This window comes from Castanea sativa, chromosome 6 (assembly GCF_040712315.1).
Source record: "Castanea sativa cultivar Marrone di Chiusa Pesio chromosome 6, ASM4071231v1".
Taxonomy (NCBI): Eukaryota; Viridiplantae; Streptophyta; class Magnoliopsida; order Fagales; family Fagaceae; genus Castanea; species Castanea sativa.
Window position 1 is genome coordinate 16,630,390 of NC_134018.1, and position 22,972 is coordinate 16,653,361.

Consider the following 22,972-nt stretch of genomic DNA (forward strand, 5'->3'; position numbering starts at 1 on the left):
AGAGAAATCATAATGCCAAAACACTGAAATTACACAGTATTGAAAAGGTTTGCTCCCAAGGACCCAATTAAGTTTGAATGGACCAAAAAATTTATTACAGCTTCAAGACTATCCCAAAAGCACTTTCTGCTTTTCGCTAAATACTACAGAGAGAGAGAGAGAGAGAGAGAAGAAGATAGATTGCACTATAAAGATAATATGTATATATTTACACATCGATACTCAAAAGAGCTGACCACAAGCAATTCGTGCACAAAGATGGGCAATATGAACACTTTCTTTCCATATCTTCATTTCTAAGTACAAAATATTGTCAAATTACATCAATGACAACAGACTATACACAAATACACTAAACTAGTAAACTACTCAATAAGAAAGGCTTACTGGCTGAAGTCTCTCAAAAAATTCCTATTTGGCTATGCACAAACTTATGAACACATCTGCCGAGTAACAAAAATTGGTACATATACACTCTTCCTTGACTGCTTCACACCATGGGAATACCCATATTTTGGCTGTAAATACAAACAAAGACAGCTCCTGGAAAGGCAAATAGGCAGTATTTTGACATCATTTTGTTAGATACCTCCATCTGTCCATACTTCACCAGAGATGATCTAAAATGAGAGTACTATGATGCTCTTAAGCTTCGCTTTCCCCACCATTTCCGACGACCTTCTGGATGCCCAAGTTTATGAAGCTTTGTCTTTGTCTCCCGTAACCTAACTTTGTATTCTTTTTTCCACATCTCAAACCTGAATTTAAGTTTCCGAAGTTCATCATCTGGATTTACAGTAGAAGCTGACTGCCCTGATTTGACCTCAACTATAGCTTTGGCTTCATCATCAAAAGTTTGTCTCTGCTGCTCAAATTCCTTAACCAGGTTGCTGACTGTATCCAAAGAACCATTAGTGTTGTTCCCTGCTCCAACATCATGAATTGTACCCGATAATTTTATTGGTGTGCTATCACCAGGAGTTCGAGATCCTATGGACATGTTATCCTCAGACTCATAATTCTGAGGCGGTGAAGAAGCATTGCGTTTTCGAGGTGGACCTGTGGCATTTTCGGGAGCTAGGCTCTTCCTGGCAGCAGTCAGACTCATCTGCATTTTAATTATCATTAATACCCTAGCATCTGAGTACAATGGCTTTATTTATTTATTTATTACCATCCAAATTGCAATTTTTCCCAAAATATCTTTTGACTGTCTTCCAGCCCCTTTTTTGTTTTTGTTAACCCCAATATATAAATATATATATATATATTTTTTTTTTGACAATCGACAGTATAACCCCACCCTGAGACCACTTGAACCTGGGTCCATGAACCCCTCAAGCCGTTAGGGCTTGGGGAAGTACCAACTCGCCTAGCGTGGGTGGCGGTACCTCAAAAATATATTATATATTTATATCTTTTGTAATTGATTTGAACGAATGTATGAACATGCAAACTCACTTGCAAAGACACCATCTGCTTTTGCCACGTCTCCTCCATTGATTTCATCTTCTCCTCATATTCTGACCACCTTGTCTCAAACTGTTGTAGCTGCTCCCGCAGTGCAGTGTTTTCCTCTTCCTTTTGTTGCAAAGTAGCTTCTGCTTTGAGAACCCGCATTTGAAGCTCTGCCAAAGCTGAAGGCAGAACCTGAGCCTGCTCTTGTGGTATATCCTGCGCAGCCAAGAATAGTGACTTCTATAATCATCCAGTTGACAAACATCACATACAAATAGTAAACACAGAACAAACTTTGTCTTGTATTTTTTAATTTCAAAATGCATGTAGATTAAAAGGAATAAATAAGTATTTGTTGCAGTTGCTTCTTTGTATCTTGTGTAATTCAACTTACATGAAACATGTTATACATTGTACAAAGTTCCATTTGCCAAGGATACAGTTTGGTAGTGATCAATGCAAACCAAAGTAATGCAGTGTGCCATTTATCATAGAATGAATGTGATACACAGGGTGTGAGTTCAAATCTCCCCTTTCGAGTCCAAATCTACTATCTCACTTTTTCTGTCTCACTCCATGCTCCACAAATCAATTTATGCCACTTGTCCACTGATTCCTAATTTTATGCTATTTTATTTGACTTACCTAAAATAATTTTTTTAATAAAAAATAAACCAACACATAATCATCCCCACTGTGACCACCAACGTTTGCCCACCCCCACTGACATGAGTTCATTGCCATCAACTCCACTTATGGCCACGAACAACATCACTGCTGACTTTTCATTATTCCTAGACCACAGCCACCGCCTCTATCTACTCCATGTTTTCTTGCCATTAACGTCCCTGAGGAGCACAACCTGAACACAACTTTAAGAAGGTTTTGATTCGTTAAACAGAACATGGTGGTGGAAGTCCTAGACCCCTTTTCTTAATTTTGATTTGAATAGTTGAAATTTCCAACTATATTTTAATCTTTCTTAAGAAATTTTTTTTTTTTTGGGATAAGAAATATATTTCTTCTTTCTTAAGAAATACATTATCTGGAAACCTTTTTAATTTTGGAGGAGTTGAGTAACGGGACAGAAGAATAAGAAACCATGGTGGTGGTGGTTCCTTGCTAGTGGTGTCGCCGGATGACGATGGTGGTCATGGGCATTCAAATCAACTTCAGATCTACCTCAACTTGGTGGTTGTGACTGAAGTTGATGACTCCGACGAATTCATGAAAGTGGCATTGGGCTGAGATTAGTGGTTAGGGGCGGAGTTGCAAATGCATTGGATTTTTTTTTTCTTTTTAAAATTTATTTTAGGCAAGTCAAATAAAATAACAAAAAATTAGGAATTAGTGGACAAGTGGCATATTTTGATTTGCGGAGCATGGAATGGGATAGACGATTTTGATTCGTTTGTGTTCTATGTTTGGAGGTGATGCCAAGCACCCTAAGTTGGTGAAGCCTAGGGTTTCTATTTTGTTTTTTTATATTTTGCCTTTCACCTACAGGTCCTACACAAAACTAAAATCTGCAATTCTTTCATTGAGTCGTATCTAACCATGAATGTGAACAGTGCCAGTTATCAAAACATCATCATAATTTTTTTTAGTAGTAGTCATAGTTGTCAGTCCTAGTCATTTGAGGCAGTCCACATGGACATATGGGATCTGTCACGCACTCCTACTTTAAATGGATTTCTTAATTTTGTTATATTTTTCTATGATTAATCTTGTATGAAGTGGTACTTTTTATGAAGAAAAGATCTAAGTTACCTCATGTTGTTTCTAAATTCTATATTGAGATCTTTGTTCAATTTAATAGGTGCATTAAAATTCTTCACTCTAATAATGCCTTAGAATATACACAACTTATTATAAAATCCTTTGTGAAAATCGTGGTATTATCCGTCAAACTAGTTGTGCACACACCTGTCAACAAAAGAGTGTTGCTGAACAAACTCATCGCTATTTATTAAACGTTACCTGCACCTTATTATTCACTACGCAAGTACCCAAACATTTTTCAGGTGATGTTGTCCTCACTACATGGAATTTCATTACTCATATGCCTTCTTATTGTTTTGAGTCATAAGTCTATATTTCTCTTTTAGATCCTAATCACTCACCCTTTCCGCTCACTCCTTGTGCCTGGATAGCCAGGATAAACTTTCCCCTTGCAAGTGTGTTTTTCTTGGATACTCTCATACTCATAAGGGTTATCATTGTCATAATTCTGACTCCCAACAATACTTTGTGGTTGTTAATCTTACCTTTTCTGAATCCACCACCTTATTTTCTTCGTTAGGTTAGAATTTTTCTATTGATCTCATCTTCAGTCATGAGGGGGATTCTTCAATATCCTCTCCTACTCTTCCGGTTTCCTTACCTAATCCTACATTGTAAGTTTATCAGAGATCTCAAGACATGCACATTGTTTCTTATAACTCTGATACTTCCATCTTCCTTGTCAAAGGTTCCTACTTTCTTCTCTACCCCAAACACTAATGACCCACCAATTGCTTTATGCCAAGGTAAACATTCTTGAACTTAAACCCAATTACTCCATTTGTATCCTACAATTGCACTTCACCCTATATTCATTTGCTTGTTTTATGTCCTTTACTTCTATTCTCCCCTCTTATAAGGTGATACTATCTTCATTTGGGTGAAACACATGCTATGGGATGAGGAAATGAGTGTTCTTCAGAAGTATTAAACCTGAGAGCATACTACTCTTCCAAGAAACAAATTATAGGTTTTCATTGGGTTTAGACTGTTAAGTATCTTCTTGATGGTTCTATTAACCATCTTAAGGCAAGGTTGCTGCCAAAGGGTACACACCAACTTATGGTGTCAATTATATAGAAATTCTCTCATGTTGCTCATCTCAATCATGTTCAAATTTTGCTTTCTGTTGCTATTAGTTGTTCTTAACCTTTATACCATCTTGGTATCAAGAATGCCTTCCTTGATGGAGATTTTAAAAAAGAGGTGTACATGGATCAACTGCCAGAATATGTTGTAGCCAATAGTGAAAACCTTGTATGTCGCCTGTCAAAGTTTTTGTATGGTTTGAAGTGTTCACGTCGTGTCTAATTTGATAGATTTATTTTTGTTGTGTTTGGGTACAGTTTCCAATGTTTTACCTTTGATTATATTGTTCTTGTATACCACAATTTTCCACCAGCACCTTTCTTGATTCTTTATGTGGACAATATTATCATTTTTGAAAGTGACTGCATCTGTATTGCTAAATTGAAACGATATTTCGGTCAACCACTGCATACAAAAGATCTGGGTGCTTTCACTATTTCCTTGGAAATACAGATGCTTTGGCTACCATTAGTAGGTGTAGGGTGGGTAGTCTGCCTATGAAATATTTGGGAATGCCATTGGGTACCCCATACAAAACGGCATCTATGTGGAATTCTATATTGGAGAGGATGGAGAAGAAACTCTCAGGTTGGAAGCGTCTTTATTTATCAAAAGGGGGTAGACTTACCCTGTTGAAGAGTACTCTTTCTAGCCTTCATACATACTACCTATCATTATTTGTCATCCCTGTAGCTGTGGCTGATAGATTGGAGCATATTCAGAGAAATTTTTATGGGAATCTTCAGAGGAGTGTTTTAAATATCCTTTGGTGGCTTAGGAGAAGGTGTGTGTACCGTTAGATATGGGTGGTTTGGGGATCAGGAAGTTAGTGCATTTTAATAAAGCATTGTTAGGGAAATGGTTATGAAGGTTTGGACAAGAAGGCACTCATCTTTGGAGGAGGGTTATTGCAACTAAATATTGAGAGGGTCAAGGGGGGTGGACTACTAAACTATGTAGAAGGGCCCATGGATGTGGTATGTGGCGTGGTATTCATGATGGTTGGGAGAATTTATCCAAACATGTGGCCCTAGTGGTGGGTGATGGCACTCGTATTCTTTTATTGGCATGATAAGTGGGTTGGGGATAACTCACTTAAAAGGCGCTATCCTCAGTTGTATGTGTGTTTTAATGACAAGGAAGCTTACATTTCCGATGTATTATGCTACTAGGAGGGTAGAATCAATAGAATTTGGAATTTGAGATTTCATAGGGATTTTCATGAAAGGGAATTAGAGGTTGCTTTCTCTTTTCTTGAGTTCATTCAATCTCGGATCCCTAGGGATGGTGGGAGTGACACTTCTCATTAATGTCTCAAAGGAAATGGCAAGTTTGATATCCGATCCTATTACAATAACATTAGGGGTGCAACCGCCTCCAATTTTCCATGGAAGGGGGTTTGGAAAGCTAAGATCCCTAAGAGGGTGGCATTTTTTGTGTGGACAGCGGTTCATGGGCAAATCCTTACATTGGATAGTCTTATTCTTAAGGGGTGCATTTTGGTGAATCGATGTTGTATGTGCCATTGGAATGAGGAAACTGTGGATCATCTCCTCCTCCATTGTCCTATAGCTCAGTCTCTGTGGGCTTATATGTTTCAAATCTTTGAGATTCAATGGGTCATACCAAGCTCTGTGGAAAGCTTGGTGTATTGCTGGAGCTATTGACTGGGACAATTTAATTCAGATATATGGCATATGGTTCCTGGCTGTTTGATGTGGATTGTTTGGATGAAAAGAAATCGGCGCTCATTTAAGGATACCAAGAAAACCTTGGCTCAATTACAAGCTCTATGCCAGAAGACTTTATTTGATTGGTCTAGGTGTTGGGGCTTCCGGATTGTTCCAATATCTTGGAGTTTATTTCTTCTCTTAGTATTGCTCTTTAAGTTTTTTATTGTTGTTTGTTGTTTGTTGCATTTCCTTGTGTTCACCATCATGGACACCTTGTATTTGCTTTCTTCTATTTTACAGTTTGTTTAATAATACTCTTATTACCTATCAAAAAAAAAAAAAATTCCAATGGATTCTACTGTGAAAGGCCTATGGGCTCATGGGTACTCACGTCTTGGGTGAAAAGTTTGCTGATGTTGGCAGATTCCAACAGCTAATTGGGAAGTTGATTTATCATACCATTATTCATATCCCTCTCTCTCAAAAGAAATATGTACTTGATCTATTGTCTGAAACTAAGCTCTTAGTTACTCATCCTGTTGATATTCATATGCACTCCACTGTTAAATTTGATGGTGAGCATGGTGAACTATTCACCGATGTTGATCTTGAGATCCCTTATGTCATTGGTGTGGTTGATCAATATATGCATGCTCCTTCTCACTGAGGTTGTTTGCCATACCTTACATTATTTCTTACAGGCCTTCCTCTTCCCTGTCAATTACTGGTTTCAGTAATACTAACTGGGATGGTAGTCACTCTGATAGGTGGTGTACTTATAGCTATTGTACCTTTATTAGAAGTAATCTAATTACTTGGTATAGTAAAAATCATAATATCGTTGCTTGCTCTAGTGTTGAAGTTGACTATAGAGCTATGGCTCATAGCCTCATACTGTTTCAGAAATGTTTTGAGTTCATTTTCTCCTAGTGTTTACTATTCCCATTCTTATGGAGATGTATTGAGATCATCACACCACTATCTTTATTGCTAACAAACTAGTCCTGCATGAACACTCCAAACATATCAAGATTGACTGTCATTTTATTTGACACTTATTTTCACACCTCATGTTCTCTCAGATGCTTAGCCTAGTGACACCTTACAAGGTTGTTAGCTCATGAGAGGGAGTACTGGCGTCAGTGATTGTGGCTGTTTTACAATTGGCCTGTTATCCCTGTTTTAACTTGTGTATTCATGTAATCATAAAATAAAATATCACTCTAAAATAAAGATTTGCTAAATTGAAAGGTCTAAATAAGTAAGCCCTCAACCTTTTACTATTTGTCTTCTCTTTCAGTCTTTTCTCTTCTCATCTACCCTAATTTGCTAAAGTTAAACACACCCAGTTGATCTTGAACCCACGGCCTCATCCTCCACCCATTACTATGGGAAAAGAAGTACCATCTGAGCTAGAGCTCACTAGCACCCTACACCCCATTCTTATGGGTGGACAAAGTGTCAATTAGCCAAAACTCATTGGCAATAAAATTGGTTTTGCTTTTTCAGAAAACACGCTTCAAGGGAATCGTGGGAAAACTAAATCTAAATTCTAAATTCAGCTTCAAGAAATTGAAAAGATTCCAGATAATGGGAGTCTTGCAGTTCCAAATGTCCAGCAAAACTTCATGGTCTAATGAAAGTGATAAAAAACGAAAACACCTCTTAAAATGAAATATATGTATATTCTACAACCTACAAATAACAGTTAAAGGACCAAAATAGATGAAAGAGTTCACTTGGCTATACCTGTGGATATGGTACCTACAGACATCATTTTACTAAAAGGAAAGAACAGGAGTAAAAAATCTTAGCTGATAAGTGCTTCACAAAAGAGTACCTTCACTTCTGAAATATTTCTGCTTGGCTTCCGTTTGGATTTTGCTTTCTCAGGATGTACCTTCCTCAAATTACGCATACCATTGATATGCCTCCGAACCAGCCATCCTCGTATTACTATGATTGTTGAAAATGAACAATAAGAAAACTGTATGCAATTGAACCGCCACAAAAGAAATGAACGAAATAAGTTTTACCAGATTGTAAATGCACAGCTGCATGCAATTCATCAAGTGCTTCAGGAGCACTAGCTGTGGAACACGTTATCATTATATTATACTTCCTTCTAGCATTTTCACCACGAACAACTGCATTGGTTCCATTAGTTTAATCAAAATTTCTAATTAAAAGAAGGTACGGGGCAAAAAAGCTGCTGAAGATCCAAAAGTATCAAAGGAATCCCTGAAACCAATTCAGACTTCAAGAAACAAATTCAAGAATTTTAGGCACTTTGCAGAAAAAATATCTGTAATAAGGCCTAGAAAACCACAAGGCTCTGTAGAGAGTCCAAACAGATGCAGAATAAATTTAACATGAACAAGATTATAGGAGCAAACAATTGCTTTCAAATGAAACATTTAGAGGCAAAGAAACACATGCATTACATGATTGTAATGTTGTCACTCCTTCCTTGAGTTCATGGAATAAACGACGAGCCTGGTGACCGCGGAAGCATTTCTGAAAACCAAGTATGCCTTGCAAAGCTTGTTTTCTTATATTCTCCAGCGCACCAATCTAAAAACCATTAAGAAATAACAGCATCAGGTAAATATTATATTAGAATAAATCACTTTTTTATCAGATAAAATAATCTCATTCAAATGGAAAGATAAAAGTCAAAACTGCTCCAGGGTACAGAGATTCATTTCACTTGACGGATTACCCTTTCAGTCAAATGTTAAAATTGGTTTCATTCCATAGTCATGCTTCAAGTAACACAGCAATGGCCCAGCCCCAACAACCCAATACTTTTTTCTTTTCCTACTCTACCCTTTTCTTTCTAATCTTCCTTCTTCTCACGGACATCCTTACAGTCAGGGACCCCATAAAGCTAGCTGAATATTGGGGCAACAACAATAGAACCAGAAGCACAAGTACTGCCGGTAGAAGGCAAGTTTTGGTGATGAATGAGCGTTGTACAGTGCTTAATTATTTTCAGAAATACAAAACATTAAGAATATAAACTCTACGGTTCACCTCTTATTGTAGACTGTTCTAACTAATCCAGAATTTTTGGGCACTGTTTCACATTTTTTGTTTATTATTTTATGAATTTCTAAGTAGAAAGCATAGAAATCAGTTCATATCATCATAAGACAACTTAAAAAAGCTTTTGGGGCTTGAATTTGCAATTTTATGGTTCATTTGATTTTAACTGATAGGACGATAGGGATTGTTGATTATTTCTGTAGAAAAGGAACACTCAATAATTCAGACTGACATTAGTTAGCAGAAGCAGTTGTAAGTTGTACCATAAATCACCTCTCTTTACGGGCCATGACAATTATGAGTTTCAATGAATGGTTCTTGATATTCATAGACAAAGTGTGAAGAAGGCTTTCTCTTGCACTTTTGTAGGAAAGTCTTCTAACTCCCCCACACCCCTTTCTTTTTCTTTTGGGAAAGGCAGCATAGGAGATGCTTGCTAGTGTCAGATATAAATCAAAACTCCAATTTAGTCTAATTATTTTCACTCAGGACAGAAAAAAGAAACCTTATTGATTACAACCACAAAGTTGAATCAATTTAGAGTTTTGCTTCAAGGTTTATGCAGAATGCTGAAACCTTAATACACGCGCACCTTTTACCCCATATTGCGGTCCTATTTTGAAAATCCTACTCTTTTAAGGGCGTATCAGTTAATACACTGTCTTTCAAATAAAATGAAATAAGTTTCCAAAAGTACCCTCCTTAATTTAAACTCCAATAAAACTAGTGAAAAAGGGATATTAACAGATTAACTACTCAAATAAAGGGTAAATTAGGAAATTCATCAATCTTATGCTTATTGACTTTTCAAAGAGGACCGGAATTTTGGAAATCACAAATTGGAACAGAGGATCAACAATATAGGATAGAGAGAGGACACACACATATATATAAAGGAAAATACCTGCCCTGTTCTGAGATACACTTTGGTATAACCAACTTGGTACATTTCAGGGAGGACATTAAATTGCTTTAGCACTGCAACAGATATACTTAATGGATCCTGAGATGCATTGGTCTCTGAAAGTAGGAACCCATACCTAAATATAACAGCAAAATACAAGAATTAACTCAGCATATGTTTAAGAAAAAAAAAATTATAAAGAACCATTAAAGAACTAAGGGAGGTTTAAACCCACAACCTTCCAGCAAACTGTTGATGTGCCATTCTAGTAGGATATCCAGATCTTGAGATCCTAACAACCTCCAAAACTCCACAACACCTGAGCTGTTGCATGACAAGGTCCTCTTCATATATGCCAGGAAGCTGCTTGCTATTTGGCTTTATGCAGCGAATGAAGTGAGGTGTGGTGTTCTCAAGCTGTTGCATAAGTTTGAACAGTTGGCCCTACAATAACCCACAAGATTCCTTGAGATTTTGCAACAGGAACTCCAGCTGACTTATAGTACCACAAATCTTGTAATTTTTCATACTTCTAAAAATATTGTAATATCAAAACAGAATATAACTCCTAAATCATCTCATATGATCACATGCTGCTGTTATAAATTCCATGAATTCCACTTCAAATATTAAGCACACTAAAGCTATTCATACATACAATTCAAAAGAATGAAAAAAGAATGTTTACCTTAAACTTTGCACCAACACTCTGCTTCGGGGGATCCAATGCAGTAATCTGACCCAACTTTGCTGGTTTCTGGGACTGGTCAGGCATTTTGGAGGAAAACAGCTGTAGTGGTTGGCAACTGCATGATGAGAGAAGTCGGATAGAATCAGCGGGCAGCGGGTCTCTGTTCTTTTCCAGGAAGCCATTTGTATCATACAGAACCTAATAGAACTCCAAATATTAGAAAAACAATAAACACATTAGGAAGTGAAAAATGACTTTCTTTGTTCACAATCTTGCACGAATGCTTTAGAAAGCTCTGCCTTTCCTGGTGACTATGTTGCAATGTAAACTCTTGCAGAATTAGAAAAGGATGTTGCTTGGAAGAGAATAGCAAAAGAAAAGAAAAAAAAATGGAAGGAGATTCTCCCTTGCACATTTTTGTAACAATGTAATTGTTCGTGTTATTAGTACATGGGGTATTAACAAACCATCAAGTTAAGCCAATCCAAATCTGTTCTATTTTGTAATATGTAGAACTGTTTCTAATTATTCTATTTATGTATCCTAAAAATAGTGCAGCATAAATCCATAGAGAGCTAAAACATAATTCCTGTGTGGTTTAGACAAACTCAAATAAATCGAAGCCTGGTCAAAGTTGCACTAGTATCTAATCTAGTATCATGCCAGTGTCAGATATGGTTGTATGGTTTGCCAAACACCCTCATATATAAGTTCTTTTTAAGTAGAAGATATTTAACTTCTTTACACACAGTACCTTCACCCCTGCTATCACAAAATAGGCACAACACTCAGATGAGTCATGAGTCAAATTTCACTATTAGAATTTGGGAAGTGCAGGTTAAATCATCATAAAACACACTATTGGGAACCTCCTCAAAAACTGAGCATTAACTAACCTCGCCAGCATAGTGACGTATGCTAAAAGCCCTGCCTCGTTCTCCTTTAAAGCAAGAATTAGAATTTAGGTGCTGCTTAAGCTTACTGGCGAACGTCAAATCAGTGGCCTTAGGGAAATTTGATTCCTCATCTAACAAAGTTAGTAGACCCAAAGGTTTCTGCACAATCCACCACACAATAAAAAGTGAATGATTTACCTACAAAGATACATAGAATGGTTTCATATTGAAGAAACAAATCAAGAAGAAATAATAAGCGCATCATCAGCACCTGAGACTGAGTGTTTTTTGAAGCTATAGGGAAAAATTATCTATACAGTAGAGTATATAAATGAAGGCAATCAGAATCCTTTTTTGAGGGGGCAAAACATACACCAGAAGGTGTAAGGACCCACTCTCTTAATATCAAAAGGTACACTGAGAAAGTCAAATCAAAAGAAATTTTTGAAAATGTTCCGAACAGCTTGTGACTACAAGGTAACACATGAATGATACAAAGGTGAACCCCAGAAATACCTTCTCAAAGAGATCTAAGCACTCCTGATTGTCTTCGAACTCAACTTTTGTCCAATCAACCCCATCCAATTCATAGTCCTGAAATAAACAAGGAAATTGTGGCATTGCCATTATAAAAATTATATCATATTGCTAGTTAGGAAGGCTTATTTGAAGCAGTAGACAACAAAAAGGAATCTAATGAAAGCATGTAAAGAAGGATAATTTAAACAAGAACTTCTAATTGCAAAATTAATTGGTCTAACCAGAAACACTACAGAACCCTCAACACTTTACAGAATGTCTTCAAGTACATTTTCCTAATTATTTAATATTTAAAATTGGGCTCATGGTCAGCATCTAGAATCCTCAACTACAATTTATTTGAGGATAAAGCATAGGATCCTTGTTCTAAGGAATAAGAAAACAAACAGAAAGGTTGAATTAAGATTAGCTTTGTTCATTCCCCCCCCCACTTTTGCAGTGTCCACCTCAAAACACTAATGAAAATGCACACTCTATTGTCACCGACAAATGAAATGTAGTCAGTGAACAGCAAAGAGTAAATGATACTCTGAGTCTGTTTGGTTGGGGTGATTTTATGGAGGATGGGAAATAGGGAAAAGAAAAGGGAGAGAAGATGGGTGCTTTCACATGTTTGGTATAAAATAAAAGAAAATGGAAAGTAAAGAAAAAGTGCGGGAGGGTGTTTTCTACCTAGGCCCACAAATATTTCTTATCAAAATGGAGAGGAAAAACAAAAGGGAGAGGGAAAATGGGGAGAGGATGGGGGGAATAAAATTTCATATTTTACCCCCAAATCGAAATTTATTATTTCACCCTACTATAAAATTTCTCCTTATTATTATTTATGACCACACCATTGCTTCTTCTTTTTTGGATATGTATGAAGATATCATCGCAACATTATTGCAAGCTTGAGTTTGGATGAACTTATTTCATTGGCTTATTTTGTTTTTAGAATAAGTTGGGTAAAGTACAATTACCCCTAGGAAAAGTGAGGCTTTAAAACGTTGTGCTTAAATTGGTAGTGAAAATAAGCTAGATTTTAAGCTAAAACAAATGGAAAGAATTTTTTCTTTATAAATAATAATAATAATAATTTTAAAAATAAAAAAACAAACATATCTCATTGTTCATATATTATAACAAGTCCCTAATGAATTTGAGGCATGTTTTTTGAAATTCATTTATTGATGCAATCTACCTTTTTTTTATATAAGTAAAATATTTAAGTAAGATGTAATCTACTATTGCTGTATTGCATCATTAATGTTATGGACAAAGCTTTCCTCCGAAATGGGTTGCAGCCCTCCAACACAATATGTAGTAGTTCCAAAGACCATCCATAGGTATTATATAACATGATCATTTAAATAAGCCACATACCCATAAGTAGGTCATGTGACTAAAAGTACATGTGGATAATCTTTTGAGTTCCTACGTAATGGGTTGGAGGAACTTTCTTTGGAGGAAAATCCTGTTCAAATGTTATTGACATAAACCTTCAAGAACTATAAAAAATAATGGGGAAAAAAACTTCTCATGTGATAAGGCATAACAATAACTTAACACAAATTACAATGCATTTCCTTTCCTCTCATTCTTCTTCTCAACCAAACAAAGGAAATTAATTGTTATTTTCAATCTTTCAACTTTTTCATCCATTCTATCAAACACACATCATGGATAACTAATATTTCTCCATCCTTCCTACTTTTCTATCCTCCCTACTTTTTCTATCCTCCTACTTTTGTTTCCCACGGAGCCTTACATCTACAAAAAGGGGTTCAATATACTAAGTGCACAGCTGGATATTCTTATAGGGAGTAATTATACAAAGAGAAAAACAGTGAGATTGTTAAATTTTGAGAAGTAAAAGTCACATCATAGACTGATCGTGACATTACATCAATGTCAACTTCATTTTAAATGTCTATATCGTAAAAACATCCTAATCCTAATGCACACATGGAATGTCAGAATTGCTAGGTGATAAAAATATATATATAAAAAAAAAATCTTCATTCGTGTTTTAGGGTGTGCAATAATTTATCATGGACTTCTCTAGAGATCATATTTTTTTAACCTTTATTAAAATGGAGGGGAGGATAGGGATAATGGAATTCCTCCTTTTGGGGGGTGAATATTAAAGGAAAGAAATGGGTAGAATGGAACGTTGGATTCCATCCCATGCCCACTTTTGTACTCCACCCAAAAGTAGGTGGAATGCTTCACTTCCCTTATTACTTGGTATGAAATCCCACTTTTACCCCTCAACTAATAAAAGACATTATATAGGAGAAGGGTATGGTAGTCAAATTATATATCTTCCCCTTTCCCTTCCCTTATACTCGTTGTCTCCTTTCCATCCCCGTCATTTACAAAGTCTCCTTTCCATCCCCGTCATTTACAAAGTCTAAGTATGTGAGAACCGCTTAGAGAATGGATGCAAGACAAAACCAAAACGATGCAACAATAGAAACAATAGAAACTGAAGGACAGAAAATAAAAGATAGATAACCTAGTAATCAACACCAAACAAGAGAAAACCACTAGGACTCAACGCCAAACCATTTGAAGAATTTCAAGAGAAATTTTATTCATCTTCAAAAAAATCTGTCTTCATAGGAGTACAATACTACGCTTAAATACACTACTAAACCCTAATTCTAACTGGCATGGGAAACAGTGTTGTTAAAAGCGCGCTTAAGCTCAAAGCTCGAAGCCCTAGGACTCCGACCCTTTTTGCCTCAAAAGCTAGGCTCATTCAACGAAGCGCACTTTAGGATCTTGACATTATTGATATAAACCATTGATTTTGCATATCTTTAGTGTAACTTACTTATCGAAAAAAAAAAAAATTTTGAGTATAACTTGTCCTAAAACCCAACCCACAACCTCCCAGTTCTTCTCTATTTTTATTTTTTCTCCTTGAAACATTAACCCACCTAGCTCCTTAGTAACAATTACCATGTTGCAATGTCCTCATATTCCTAGTTCATTCATGAAAAAAAAAAACGTATGATATAATATATGTGGTAATTGTTTAGTTGCTTTAGTGGTTGATGTTGAACATAGTAGACTAATTCTTATAGAGTTATAGTCATTAAGTGATTAAATTATTAACTAATATTACTAATTAGTCATAGGTCATATGGATATAGGAGATTTAACAAAGGATATTACATGGAAGTACTCATATCTAGCTTATCCCAAAAAATAAAATGACTTGCCTTGCAATTTTTGTGTTAAAATTGCAAAAGTAGAGCATATCTAAATCTTATATGACGTATATAAAAATAAAAATAAAAATAAAAAATCAATTTATATGATAATTTGATCAGTTGACTGTTGCATTTCTCATTAATACTAATTTTTCAACTTTTTAAATTATTTTTTAAAAATGTGCACTTCCCTTTAATCAGGTGCGCACTTGCGCTTTGAGCCTAGGCTCCCAGAGGCCTTTGTGCTTAAATGCACCCCTCGCTTTTACCAACACTAATGGGAAAACCCTAATTCTAATTCTAATTAACTAGGGAAACTTAGGCCCCATTTGATATAGTATTTTAACAACATGTTTTCAGTTTTTAAACAACATTAAACGCATTTCTCCACAATTTTTCACCCACATATATTTCAAAAAAATATAAACAACATTACTAGAACAACGTTACCACACGTATTTCAAAAAAATACAAACAACATTACTAGAACAACGTTACCAAATGGCCCCTTAATTCTAAATGATGTCAGAACTGATCTGTTCCCACACATTGAATTACAAAAATATTCTTGACTCTAGGAAATATAATGCTAATAGCCTAATTAACTACAAAGACCTAAAATAAAAATGCAAGTGAATTCCTAAATTAAATAAAACTAATTTAAAACAAATATCTCCCTGTGCTTCCAGATAGATCTGCAATTAAGCAAACACCACTAAGAGAACAGGGTTGACAATATATGACAAGAAACATTTGTGATTCTTTAAGCATCATGTTATTAAAGACGAAGTTTTTTTTAATAAGTTATTATTTATTTATTGAAATGATGTGGGTCTTAAACCAGGCCCTCAATTCAAGAGAAAGCATCAGAGAGAGCAGACTTGTTGACCCATGAATTCAATTTCCGTGTACACTACCATGCCTCCTTCATTCTTTTGTATTAAAGAAGAATTCTTAAAAGATGCATTGTTTTTTAATGAAAAGTAGTCACAATAATTTGATATGCTCACCTCCTGCTCAAGTTTAAATAGATGCCTGTTGAAATGCTGTTGCAGCCTCTCATTTGCATAATTTATGCAAAATTGTTCAAAGCTATTCCTCTGAAAATGAGGAGATGATATCATCAATAAAAATGCGGATATACTGCACTAAAAACATCAATCATAGATGATCATACACCATATACCTTGAATGACTCAAACCCATATATGTCAAGGATACTTATGGATCTCCCAGTACATTGTTTGCGCACTTCAAGCGACTTATTGATTTGTTCTACAAGCCAGTCAAACATGCTTGCATATATAAGTTTTGCCAATGCATCTCTTGCATCAATCGCCTGAATTTGAGGTAATAAATGGGCACATGTCACACAACGGGTGATTTGTGTTATAATAATATAATGGAGGGAAAAAAAAAAAGAATGCAACCCCAAAAGAGTGCATTTCAGATGTGCTTGGAATAGAGGGATAGTCTTGTTGAGTGAGAGCTAAACAGACCTGCTGCAATGTCAATCTTTTAGCAATACTATCCTTGCCTGCTTGGATTTTACGGGTAGATAAAGCTACCATCAGTTCCTGGGAACTGCAACCCAACAACCCAGCAGCATTGGTTATAGCTGCCAAAAGGAAAAGTGAGTAAAAGTCACTTCAAAGTAAGTTTATATAAGAAATTCTTTAAAGAATTATGTATAATATGCCAGCACACAGAAAAAGCAGATGGCTTAAACCAAGTTTTAGATCAAATAAAATGAAACTAGACAATGTCCATAGGTAAAAACAGAAAATACAAATAGGAGTTTCCATTTTAGAGGGGATAACATAGACTTTTGGACACAGATATCTCATATCTTAATAAAGAGGACACAAAGAAAGAGAGGGGAAGAAAAACACTACCATTCATCATTACTTTTTCTCTATCAAAGTTTCTTCTAGCGCTTTCCAAAGTTTGAGTTCAACTCACACTATGACACATCTCCAGAAAATTAAGGTCCAAGCCAAGGAATCTAAACAGTAATCATTCTGTTCATATTAACTGGCATAACAACATAATTTTTTCTAAGCTTCCAATCATAATGGATATTCTCTTTTTTTAATAAGTTTTGGCTCCAAAGGGAGGGGAAGGGGAGATTCAAACTAGTAACCTCCACTTCATGAGACTTGGTCCCTAGCTGATTAAGCCACCTCTTGGGGGTTCAACCATAGATTCTAGATCTCTCAACATTTCTAGCAGCCAACCAACGAAATTTATATGTCTAGCAACAAACATACTCTGCTGAGGACTGAGGAACTGCTATTGACACATTAATCTTATGCCCTCCATCTATATGTACCAAGCACCTTAACAAGGCTCAAATATCACCATGTGATTCCTAAACCTCAAAAGGTCCAATTCAAAAATACCAGTTTAGGACTAAGAGAAATAATTTTTGATGGATACAACTAGCATTACCATAGACACTGCCAATATAGAAACAGCGTTAGGTGCAAGACATTCATCAAGGTCACAAAGCCAAACACAAATCTTACCTTCATCTGCCAACACCTCTACATGGTTTTCATTGTCAATCACTTGGAATGATATGTTCCCCAGCCACAATACTGCAGCAAGCATTCTAAATGTGTGCTCTTGATCTTCTTTGCTGATTTGAATAATGTCTAGGGCCTCCTGGAGAAATAAGAAAACAACAATAAGGATAATAGGAGACAAAATGAAATGGAATAGGGAATGTGAACCAGAATGATGAAAACAACTACAAGTAAACTTACCATGAGCATATGAAATTTCCGAGCATCATCAACCCCATGAATTGCCAAGCAATCACTTTGATTAAGATACCTGTACTCGCTAGCCATTCTTAGGTTCAGTTTCTCTGCAAAGAAAAACATAAATTAATTCCAAGTATGAGAGAAAAACTTCTCTACAAAGTCATTCAAATGAATAATGAGCATATTAGAAAATTGAGAGAACACAATGGCTGGTCTAGCTTTATTTTTAGAAAATGCTTGTCTCAAGACTTAATACTTGAATATGAACAACATTTTAGGTTTAAAGCAGAGATTATTGCTAACCATCACTAAATTAACAGATGAGGCTAGTTGGGAGAAACAATTAGGAAAGCTGGGACAACTATTCTCAATGTTTTTACTAAGCTGGCCCACTCACAACACACAAGGAGGGCACAATGAACATTTGAGAGGTACCACAAAGAGGATCCATAGGTCATAAGGTCTATCTATTTTAAAAATTGGCCATTTTCTAAGTATAATCTGCAATATTTAGAAAATTCTTGGTATACGATACCAGGTAGGTGGTTTGAAATAGGCTGAATACCAACTGTCATATGGCAAGAGTACATGTAGAAGCAGACACAGGCTAAAGGCTATGATATGATGACTTCAGAGGGACCTGAAACCCTAAATTTCCCATAAACAAACCAATACATAATAGCAGGAAAAGGTTCAGGGCCTTTACCAGAACGATACAATGTCTATAGCCATATTTGTCAAAGTGGATAACAATTATGCACGCTGAAAGAATGTGAATCAGCCAAACTAGAAATTAAAATTTGAGAAACTAGAGTGTAATGATTACAAATGAACGTCCTACCTTTAAGAACTGATGAAGCACCAGCACAAAGTTGGTAAAAGACATGGTATGACCTCTCGCCATTGACCAGTTGCACTACTCTTGACTGCTCAAAAGAGAGTGATAAGTTCAGAAGTGAAACATGAATAGATATAAAAGTTCCAGGAACTCAGATGGGGCAACAGGTTACCTTTTCTAACAGAACTGTCCACAATTATTGTTGGTAAGCATGAGGTTATAACAGAAATTAAGTCAGTAAACTCGATTGACATGCATCACAAAAATAGCATAACATGACAACAATTATTCAATATCAAACATGCTTACAGGTTTGGATTTTAGCACCACATATCTTCCCCAGTGAACAAAAATGAATCTCAATCAACTTCCCCTGCACAAATCAGAACATATTCAACATAGTTAAACCATTAAACCAAATTGCATAGCTCTTCTCCTATTTAAAAATTGTGAAAACTGAGGGTAGTCATTAATTATCAATGCAAAACCCTAACAATCATCTCCCAACAAAAATTTTCAGCTATAAACCATGATAAACCTGGGAGAACCTTCCGCAATGAAGAAAAGAAAGAAACTCACAAATCGGCTAGAGTTGTCATTTCTTGAAGTTTTAGCATTCCCAAATGCTTCCAGTATATAATTTGTCTGAAGTATTTCAGCCTCTATCCCAAAACTGCCACCACCAAGAGCAGTCAAGTATTGCATTGCAATTTTAGCCGTCTCAGTTTTCCCAGCTCCACTTTCCCCACTGCAAGAAACACAATTAAAAGATTATTCTGCATGCTGACTACCAAATGAAATATTTGAAATGAGATCGGGACCAAAACAGATGAACAAAACATATAAAACAAAAACAAAAAACACTAAGGAAAATGTCCATAACCAAGCCCCTAGTTAATAGAAAACTTAATAGAAGACATTCTAACCTTATGATTATGGATTGATTTACTTCATCTGCAAAATATAATTATAACAAGAAGAAAAGGCTTCAGATAGAATTTACACATGCGCAATTGAGAAACCATTTTTTTCTTGTACAAATTAAAGAAAAAAAGATGGATTCTTTCACCTCTCATCATCTCGTTATAAGCAGAGTCTGCTATGGCGTAAACATGAGGGGCGTCTGTAAGTTTTTGTCGATAAGCTGTGACAAAATCGTTTCCATAAATTTGTACAACTTTGAAGGGATTAACTGCAATTAAAACTGGACCGGCTTTACTCTACAGAAAGAAAACCACAAAAACTGTCAAAGGAGAGTGAGAAAAGAGATGAATCTGACTGGCAAGCATGAGCAAAAGGGCCATATCATACTTACATAAATCATATCCCGAGAATATCTGTATCGAAGATTGTATAGTACTGATGGCTCATTCAAATAACTAAGCTGTATAAGATCATCTACACCATCCAATATATCTGGGTTTGCAGGTATGAGTTCTCCTGTGAGCACTTTTATCACCTATGGTAATAAGTAATGACACAGCATAAGTGCAATTACAACACAATGACCAAAGTACACAAGATGGTTCAAACAGATTTCAGAAACGGCAAAATTTTATGGAACTTTTTTTTTTTTTTATCTGTAAGAGTTTAAGAAACTTACACTTCCATCAATCAATCAACCAAAAAAAAATAAAAAGAAACTTACATTTCCATTGAAGAGTGAAACAAGTGCTTCCTCCCCTAAAGTTGATTGTATTGTTCCTGACTCCCACTGCCCACTTGGGAGCTGACACCAAACATGAAGTTTCTGCATAGAAAATTTACTTTCAAAATAAATGCACATTTTCAGAAATCCTACAGATTAAACCCACAACAAGAATTCAAGGAAATCATTGCTAAATTTTCAACCTATTGAAGGAACAGACTCAACGCTGGTCCGAAACATCAAATGGATTATACACTTGAAAAGAAAGTGACCCTTGCATTAGGTGCACTAATCAATCCATCAAAACAAATTGACAAAACTAAAATGTATTTTCCACCACATTTATTTTCACGCTCTTACCAGAATAAAAGACCCAGTAACTGATTTATCCGAAAACCATACAGGGAGTGAAAGAAAAAAACAAAAAGCAGCCCTGTTCTCGAAATTTATTGTACAGCCAAAAACTCTTAACCTCATTTAATACTAGATCAACTTCTTGATTAAATAACAAAATCCCACTAATCAAAAACCAAACAAAAAAAAAAAAAACTTAAAATTAAAATCACTTTTTACCGATCACTCCTACTCTTTACCACTTCATTTACCACAGCTACCAAACTAAATTAACAGTATCAGAAATAATCAATCAGAACTAAAACATTTTACAATTGTCAATTACCTTCTTGATGAAATAACCAATGTTATCATTCCAATCCAATTCCTTGGACTTCATCATGGGCGGCGGCGAGGCACACGTCACGGCGGAGCCACGATCCGAACCCGAAGCCTCCTTTGGGGCATTCCTACAAGCCTCCCCCTCCTCCACCTCCGCCACGGCCTCCAAAGCGTACGGCGACTCCGCATTCTGATCTTTCTTCATCTTCTTGCTCCCAAAGCTCCCTCTCTTAGTCCCGAAATCGCTCTCTTTCCTCTTCCCTTCCTCCTTCACATTCATCGCCCTCGGCGAACACTCTCCCATGCCGCCGCCGCCGCCGTCGCCGACCTTGAAGTTGTTCGGCAGGGAGCGGCGAGCCGACGGAAGCCGAGCTCTCGACAGCGGCCGAGACGGCAATGCCGGCGGCATGTCCTTCGGCTTATCGGACTCATCTCTCCGCCGCAGAGAGTCCAGCATCTCCTCCAACGAGCTCCTCGCCATCTTCGTCGTCGTCGAATTCTCCAATTTTCACAAATTTTTTTTTTCACGAATCCAAATTTCGCTCTCTCACAAGCTCAAATTCAACACCAATCCCTGCATTCGTCGGGGGAAAAAACCCTAATCCCAAACGATACGTTAGAAATTATAACTGAGAGCTCGAATTTCAACGTAAAAAAAAATTGCTACGAAAAGCAAATTTTTAAAAACTGTTTTTCTTGTTTCCTGAAAACACTTTTCTTTTAAATTTTCAGAAAAACAAAAAAAAAAACAAAGGCACCGCATTTGGCTAACAAAATCCAGAGGAGCGTAGTGAAAATGAAAAAAAGAAGAGAATTAAAAATCGTCAGTTACGAGGTGAAGAGAGAGTGATTTGAAGAGGTTAAGGTTGTTTGCTGTTGAGAGAGAGAGAGAGAGAGAAACAAACCTTGTGAAGAGAGGAAAAGGAAAACAGAAATGAAAGCAAAACAAAGCTGTTGCGGTTGTTTTTTGTAAACAACACCACAAACACAAACACAAAACACAAAACACAAAGAAAGGCCACTATTTTTGTTTTTTATGTTTTTTGAAATCAAAATTATTTTTTGTGGGAGACTTACTTTGAGGAGGGATTTGTTGCCGTTGCTCTGTTTTTGTTGTTGCGTGAAGAAATTCAAATTTTTGTTTCAGGTGGGTGGGGTTGAGCATGAGCATACGTTTCTTGAGAAAACCGTTTGGATCTGATATGGGTTAGAATTTTATTTATATATATATATATATATTTGTAATAAGATTAAAATAAATAGAATAAAAAAATATTTTAAAAAAAAAATTAAGTTAGCAGCAAGTAAGGGGAGTTTAGACCTGAAAGGCTGGGCTGGCTGGATAGAAGAAGTAACACACAGACACTTGGGAGTAGGCACCTGAAAAGCTGAGAGTTGTTGCAAATTTGGAAATTGGGTTGTTTCGATTACCCATGGATTTTGCAGATATTTACTAATTTGGTATGTTCTTTACTAAATCTTTCTTAATTTCCCTTTATACCCTTCTCTTCTTCTTTTTTTCTTTTTTTTTTAGAAACTCCTTTTCTTTTTTTTGAGAAACTCCACTTTTCTTTTTTGGGCAATCGGTTTGTTTTTGTTATTAATATGTGTTCTGATGAGGTGTAGGATGAAATTAAAGATGCTTTTGTTCATCTTATTTAGCTTATATATATTTTTAAAATGGTAAAACTTAGGTATAGGTACAATGTCTTAGATGCTGAAACCTAAAAAACAACACTTAAAATACTGTACTTAAATT

General features: G+C 36.0%; 1 protein-coding gene and 1 non-coding gene across 3 annotated transcripts; both read right to left on the minus strand.

Annotated features, from left to right (window-relative positions):
* Positions 1 to 261: 261 nt before the first annotated feature.
* LOC142639027 (myosin-2) lies at positions 262 to 22,585 on the minus strand. Of its 2 annotated transcripts, XM_075813114.1 has the most exons (26): positions 22,535 to 22,585; positions 22,291 to 22,410; positions 21,218 to 21,811; positions 20,539 to 20,640; positions 20,206 to 20,349; positions 19,960 to 20,110; positions 19,817 to 19,844; positions 19,470 to 19,638; positions 19,200 to 19,263; positions 19,063 to 19,076; positions 18,894 to 18,978; positions 18,053 to 18,156; positions 17,813 to 17,951; positions 16,784 to 16,902; positions 16,471 to 16,623; positions 16,295 to 16,384; positions 12,058 to 12,135; positions 11,542 to 11,700; positions 10,643 to 10,843; positions 10,193 to 10,398; positions 9,955 to 10,090; positions 8,447 to 8,576; positions 8,039 to 8,149; positions 7,843 to 7,958; positions 1,462 to 1,674; positions 262 to 1,108 (listed from the first exon to the last, which is right to left on the minus strand). In XM_075813114.1, exons 3-26 carry the CDS (start codon positions 21,692 to 21,694, stop codon positions 635 to 637), a joined length of 3,663 nt encoding a protein of 1,220 aa, XP_075669229.1. In that variant the 5' UTR covers positions 21,695 to 21,811; positions 22,291 to 22,410; positions 22,535 to 22,585; the 3' UTR covers positions 262 to 634. The 2 variants fall into 2 exon arrangements, with proteins under 2 accessions (XP_075669229.1, XP_075669231.1); XM_075813116.1 differs by lacking the exons at positions 22,291 to 22,410; positions 22,535 to 22,585 and adding an exon at positions 22,119 to 22,225.
* On the minus strand, positions 16,109 to 16,217 carry LOC142641822 (small nucleolar RNA snoR100). Its single transcript, XR_012845500.1, has one exon. It is a non-coding gene; the product is annotated as a small nucleolar RNA snoR100 (small nucleolar RNA).
* Positions 22,586 to 22,972: the final 387 nt, after the last annotated feature.

Excerpts from the sequence above, each read along its gene's own strand:
- LOC142639027 (XM_075813114.1), bottom strand. The coding sequence starts at position 21,694 with ATGGCGAGGAGCTCGTTGGAGGAGATGCTGGACTCTCTGCGGCGGAGA. Across the intron at positions 18,157-18,893 it reads TGCTTCATCAGTTCTTAAAG|AGAAACTGAACCTAAGAATG; the intron begins GTAGGACGTTCA and ends TTTTCTTTGCAG. Across the intron at positions 8,577-9,954 it reads TGTATCTCAGAACAGGGCAG|ATTGGTGCGCTGGAGAATAT; the intron begins GTATTTTCCTTT and ends AATGGTTTTTAG.